This window comes from Vicia villosa, unplaced genomic scaffold (assembly GCF_029867415.1).
Source record: "Vicia villosa cultivar HV-30 ecotype Madison, WI unplaced genomic scaffold, Vvil1.0 ctg.000451F_1_1_3, whole genome shotgun sequence".
NCBI classification, from domain to species: domain Eukaryota; kingdom Viridiplantae; phylum Streptophyta; class Magnoliopsida; order Fabales; family Fabaceae; genus Vicia; species Vicia villosa.
Genome location: NW_026705216.1, coordinates 474,556 through 481,672, shown reverse-complemented (window position 1 = coordinate 481,672; position 7,117 = coordinate 474,556). Strand labels below are relative to the sequence as shown.

General features: G+C 33.5%; 1 protein-coding gene across 1 annotated transcript; it reads right to left on the bottom strand.

Moving 5' to 3' along the window:
• Positions 1 to 5,520: 5,520 nt before the first annotated feature.
• Positions 5,521 to 6,570, bottom strand: LOC131628418 (uncharacterized). The gene has a single exon (XM_058899253.1). It carries the CDS (start codon positions 6,568 to 6,570, stop codon positions 5,521 to 5,523), a length of 1,050 nt encoding a protein of 349 aa, XP_058755236.1.
• Between the last annotated feature and the right edge of the window lie 547 nt (positions 6,571 to 7,117).

Sequence of the window (7,117 nt, the reverse complement as noted above, 5' to 3'; positions counted from 1 at the left end):
ATATAATTGTACACATAGTCATTATCACAAACATATTTCATCAGATTATATGACATTTTTGTGGGTACCAGTGATGTGTTGCTATATAAAATTTATTGTTTATTATATTAAATGTGTAGTGTAAAATAATTACACTACTATAATTTTGATTTACACTAACATAAATTTATTAGCGTTTTTTAATAGTGTTATTAAAATTTCAATCAAAAATCTATAATAACACTTTATCGGACACTATAAAAGGATCACCTTATAATAGCGCTTTTTATCACTCGCTATTATAAGGATCATCTTATAATATCATTTTCTCCCAACACGCTAATATATCGTGTCTAGTGGTAAAAAATTGAGAGATTTATAGTAGCAGTTTTGAGTAAATTGCTATTATAAGTGTATACTCATAATAAAGCTTTGTAAAACATTGTTATATAAACTTTGAAAAATAAATAAACATTTTTTTTATAAACATATTTTGAAAGAAACCTTTAAAAAATATGAAATCAATGATCAATTTCATATTTTTCCTAAGCTATCATACTCGTAGCCTTGTTCTTCTTTGAAATCTTCTAATTCTTCCTATAGAACTTCTCCAACCTCCTTACAATCCTTCATTAATGTTCCAAGAATTTTTCCTTCAATATAGCCACCTTCTTCCCTCATAAAATTCATCTTTTTCTTCCCCAAAATTCGGAAACCTCATTTTCTTCCAAATGAAATCACGTAAGCGTTTATGCATTCTTCTCTCATATTCTTTCTCCTAATTATGGTGACCGATGAGTTTTTGGACTTTCTATGTCAAGCTCAAGATCGAGTTGAAATGATTAGTGAAAAGCAATAGGAAATTTTTTTACCCACCTCCCAACCTTCTTAGTCACCTCTGACGAATTTACCAAAATATCCCTTGTTTCGGAAATACATTTCCGAAAACGTACTTTTATTGAAAAAAAAGTGTTTTCGGAAATGCACTTCCGAAAACACGAAAAAAATGTGTTTTCGGAAATGCACTTCCGAAAACACGAAAAAAAGGTGTTTTCGGAGATGCATTTTCGAAAATACCCCCTTTTTGAATTTTCGGAGATGCATTTCCGAAAACACCCCTTTTTGGGAGAGGGGTGTCTTCGGATATGCATATTCGAAATATTCCAAGACCAAATTGGTCTTGGAATGTTTCGGATATACACTTCCGAAAGAATTCAATAATTATTAAAAAATTAAAATCAAGGTGAATCAATACAATTAATAGGTATAAAATCAAGGTGAATCAATAAAATGAAGGTGAATCAATAAAATCAAGGTGAATCAAAATTTCCTAAACAATTTTAAAGTTAAAAATTATTTTACTAACTTATATAAATCAAAAACATTTTAATTTCATAAATAAATTTTGAATTATATATAGTTAAATATAAAATTTATTCATTAAATAAAATTAAGACAAAATCTTTTTTTAATTTTTTTAAACTAAATAAAAAATTATAACTCATTTTTAATTATGAATCAGAATAGAAATATATAAATATATAATAATAATTATTAATTTTGTAAGTGAAATATATAAATATATAATATATAAATATATAATAATTATTATAAATTAAAACACTCATTTTTTAATTTTTATAATTATTATATAAATATATAAATATATTTATAATTAATATATAATAATTATTATATAAATATATAAATATATAAATATATAATAATTTTTATAAATATATAATAATTATTATATAAATATATAAATTAAAACACTCATTTTTTAAATTTTTTTTGTAAATATATAATAATTATTATAAATATATAAGTAAATAATTATAATTCATTTTGGAAGTGAAATTATTTTAATTTTTTAATTAAAATTATTTTAAATTTTAAAATATGATTCAGAATATAAATATATAATAATTATTATTCATAACTCATAAATTATATCAAAATATATAATTATTATTATTCATTACTCATAAATTATATCAAATTTATGATATTGAATTAATTAATATTATTACAAAGTGATATGTTCATCTTGGAGAAGATGATGAATGAACATTGGCGGCAAAAATGAAATTGAAATCTGTATATTGAATTGAAGTGAATAGGTTACATATGTTTATATATTGGACCTAAGAGGCTAAAGCCCATTAACCATACAAGCCCAATAGAATATAATGTGACTAAAGCCCAATATAATAGTAATTGTATTCCAATAGCCCCCCATAAGTTAGGAGTAAATAGAATGCAGTCCTAGCTTAGAAAGATTGTCAATGAAAGGTGTTGTGTCCAAAGGTTTTGTGGAAACATCTGCAAGTTGTTGCTGTGAAGTTACCGGCAGTAGATGAAACAGTCGGTCTTGTAGCTTTTCCCTTACTAAATGACAGTCGAGGTTGATATGCTTGGTACGTTCATGAAAGGATGAATTACTTACAATGTGTCTGGCGGAAGCATTGTCGTAGTACAAGTTGGCAGGTCTATGAAGAGGTATCTTGAGCTCCTGAAGAAGATTCGTGATCCATTGAATTTCGCATACCGTCGTTGCCATGGCTCGATATTCAGCTTCTGTGGAACTTCGTGAAACCGTTGGTTGTTTCTTTGACTTCCATGAGATGAGAGATTGTCCTAAGTAGATGCAATACCCTGTGATGGATCTTCTAGTGTCGGGGCAAGTTGCCCAGTCCGAGTCGGAGAAAGCTTTGATTTGTAGTTGTTGTTTGCTGGGGAAGAAAATGCCCTGCGCAAGTGTATTTTTAAGATATCGAAGGACACGCAGGGCAGCCTCGTAGTGAATGTCAATTGGAGTTTGCATATGTTGGCTAAGTTGTTGTACTGCATATGCTATATTTGGACGCTTGTTGAGAAGGTATATCAGTTGTCCCACGAGCCGTCTGAATTTAGTTGGATCAGTCATTGTGATGCCTTTAGTTGCTGAGAGTCTTGTGTCTCGAGCCATAGGAGTTTTAGTCGGTTTACAAGCAAGAAGTCCAGCTGAAGATAGCAAATCGAGAGTGTATTTCCTCTGATTGATGTTGATGCCTGTTGTGTTCCTTGCAACTTCTATGCCCAAAAAATACTTCAATGGTCCAAGGTCCTTCAAGTGGAAGTGTTGATGCAGAATTTGTTTTGTTTTGTTGATGATTTGAATGTCATTTCTTGCAATCAAGAGATCATCAACATAAATTAGAAGGAAGGTAAAGGAGTCTGCAGAATTAAAAATAAATAATGAATGATCACAAGCACATTGTTTGTAATTATTGTTGAGGAGAACTTTAGATAACTTCTCAAACCACTGCCTGCTGGATTGTTTTAATCCATAGAGTGATTTCAGAAGTCTACAAACTTGGTTTGGTGAAGAAGTAGTCATTCCTTGTGGCAAGTTCATGTATACTTCCTCATCCAAGTCACCATGTAAAAAAGCATTGTGTACATCTATTTGAAATAGGAGAAGATTTAATGAAGCAGCAAGAGCAAGGATAATTCTTACAGTTGTTAATTTGGCTACAGGGGAAAAAGTGTTAAAAAAATCTATACCTTCTATTTGTTTGAAGCCTTGAGCAACAAGTCTTGCCTTGTGCCTTTCTAAAGAGCCGTCAGAATTATATTTGGTTTTGAAAACCCACTTATAGCCTATTGTTTTCTTAACTGGGGGCAGAGTGGTGATGATCCAAGTTTTATTTGATGTTAAAGCTTGAATTTCATCAGCCATGGCCTGAATCCAGTGAGGATGTGCACTTGCTTGCTTGTAAGTGGTAGAATCAGAAGTGGCTGTAATAGCAGTGATGTATGCATGATGTGCAGATGCAAGGTGTTTGTAAGATATGTGTTTAGATATGTCATATAATGGGGATGTATGTGAAATATGGCATATGAAATCTTTTAAATATGCAGGAGCTGATTTGTTTCTAATGGATTGTCTTATATTAGTATTAGGCTGAGTTTGATTATTAGGATTATGGATAGCTTGGTGGTCAGGTATAACAGTAGGTTCTTGAGATTGATTATTGGGAATTGCCTCAGTGGTATGGGAGTTATTTTCAGGTGGTGTGTTTGAGTTATTAGCAGGTGCCATGGGTGTGGGTGTGTTATCAAGAGTAGCTGTGGAAGTAGGGTTACTACTGGGATTAGTATAAGGATTGGTGTCTAAGTCAAAAATGAAAGATGTGTTAAGGTTTGCAGTGTGTGGGGGAGAAATATGAGAATGTGGTGGTTTGAAGGGAAAGTGTGTTTCATAAAATATGCAATTTCTGGATGTAAGTAAGGATCTGTTTTGCAGGTTGAAAAGTAAGTATCCCTTAATGCCTAAGGTATATCCTAAGAAAATACATTGTGCAGCCCTGGGGTCTAATTTGTCCCTGTCTCTGGTTAGTGTTGAAGCATATGCCAAACAGCCAAAAGTTTTGAGATTGTTGAATGATGGAAGGGTTTGGAATAGCAGTTCATATGGGGTTTTATGCTGTATAGAAGGACTGCATAATCTATTAATCAAATAAGAAGCATGGCATAATGCAAATGACCAGAATGGCTTAGATAAATTTGAATGAAAAAGTAAAGATCTTGTAACTTGAAGTAAATGCCTATGTTTTCTTTCTACAATGTAGTTTTGTTGAGGTGTCTCAACACAACTCCTTTGATGCACAATGCCATGAGCAGCATAATAAGAAGTCATTAAGAATTCAGGTCCATTATCAGACCTTATGATTTTAACAATGCAGGAAAACTGAGTTTTACAGAAATTAAGAAAGTTTTGAATATGCTGTCGTGTTTCAGATTTAGCATGCATAAGGAATGTCCAGGTATACCTAGAATGATCATCAACAACAGTTAGGAAGTATCTAAAACCATCTAATGAGGGAACACTAATAGGGCCCCAAATATCCATGTGAATCAAGTCGAATGGTTTATTAGAAGTTGTGTTACTTATAGCAAAAGATAATTTTGTTTGTTTAGAGAGATGGCATGTATGACAAGGTGAATACTTTTGAGAAGTAATAGCAGGGAAAGATTTAGACATGTGGAGTAAAACTTCATGAGAGGGATGACCCAATCTATGATGCCATAAAGAAACCTGATTATTATTCACATGAGTATCAGAAATGACATTATTACAAGTGTTGGGAGGATTATCCTCTTGTATAGGAGTTCTATGTAAAATGTAAAGATTGATAATGGGGGTGACTTGGCCAATCTTCTGCTTGGTAGACACATCCTGTATGGAACAGGAATTGTGTATGAATTCTACACTATATGCAGAGTTTTGGCAAAGCTTTGAAATAGAAATAAGGCTAAATTTGAACTGTGGTATGTAGAAAACATGTTGAAGTCTAAGATGTTTGTTTATATGCACAGTTCCAGAAAAATTGGCAGTCATACGAGTGTCATTAGGAAGGTTAATATGCACAGGTTTTATATGATGTAAGTCAGAAAAACAAGTCAAGAATGGACATACATGATGAGAAGCACCCGAGTCTAAAATCCAGATAGAGGGATTAGATAATGTACTACCTATATGATTCATACCTGAGATTACAACTTTGTCATCCTTAGGAGCTTCCTTCTTTGATTGTTGGAGAAGCTGCAGGAGAAGCTGATAATCTTCTTTGGAGATGGATGGCAATGTTTCTGCTCAGTTGCGTTCTTTGAGTTCTTTGAGTTCTTTGAATGTTTCTGCTCAGTTGCGTTCTTTGAGTTCTTGTTGCGATATCCTGGTAGAAAACCATGTTTGAAATAACATGTATCAATAGTGTGATTGGTTTTACTACAATTGGTGCACACCATTGAAGTCTTGCCCGTGCCACGACCTCTGCCCTTAGAATTGTTATTGTTAGCATATAAAATGGTGGAGTTGGAGGTGGTTGGGATCTGTTGCTGTGCAATCAATGAGTATACGCGACTGATGGGTGGAAGGGGATCGAGTAACAGAATTTGTGTGCGGATATTTTGATAATTGTCGTTCAGACCTTTTAAGAAACATGTGACGTACTCCATTTGTTTGAAATCACGAATCGCCTTGGATAAGCCACATGTGCAAGGAATGGGGCAAGAACAAGAAGGATTAGGGCGCAAATCTTCCAATTCGTCCCAGAGAATCTTCATATCAGTGAAGTAAGTGGATAATGAACGATCACCTTGTTGTATGGAGTGGATGTCGCGAAGGAGATCAGAGAACCTGAAATGGTTTCCTTTGGTGAATCGCTCGCGAAGATCTTCCCAAAGTTCATAGGCAGAGTCAAAGCAGATTGTGCTCTGTGCAATGTGAGGTGATAGCGTTCTGTTTATCCATGAGAGCACCATGCTATTGGCGCGATCCCATAGCTCGAAGTTCTTGTCCGATTCAGGTGGTCTGGGAAGCGTTCCATTGATGAAAGATACCTTGTTCTTGGAAGTGAGAGCACGTTTCATGGACTTGCTCCAATTATGATAGTTGTTATCATCAAGAGGAGGTGCAACAATGGTAGCTCTAGGATTCTCTCCAGGGTGAAGGTAATAGGGGTTTCTAGGGTTCATGGATGGATCTTGGTTGGTGTTTGTTTCTGTGTTGTGGATGGATTCAGAATCACTTCCATCGGATTCCATGGAAAAGGTGAAAGAAAGAGGAGAGGAACTATTGAAGATGCAGGTGGGTAAAGGAATGAATGATTGAAAGGGTTTTATCTGCTGATACCATATTACATAGTGATATGTTCATCTTGGAGAAGATGATGAATGAACATTGGCGGCAAAAATGAAATTTAAATCTGTATATTGAATTGAAGTGAATAGGTTACATATGTTTATATATTGGACCTAAGAAGCTAAAGCCCATTTAACCACACAAGCCCAATAGAATATAATGTGACTAAAGCCCAATATAATAGTAATTGTATTCCAATAAATATCCTAAAATTAATTTTTGGGATTTTTAATTTTTTTTTTGTTTTTTCGGAGATACAAAATCCCAATTTTTGGGATTTTTTCGGAAATGCACTTCCGAAGTCTGGAAAAATTTTTAAAAAAAAAAATTTCGGAAATGCATTTCCGAAGCGGGGTAAAGTGGAATTTTCCCTGGGGGTGACCCCATAGAGAAGTGGGTAAAGAAATTTTCAAGAAATAAGATCAATTTTCATATTTTGCATAGAAGTTT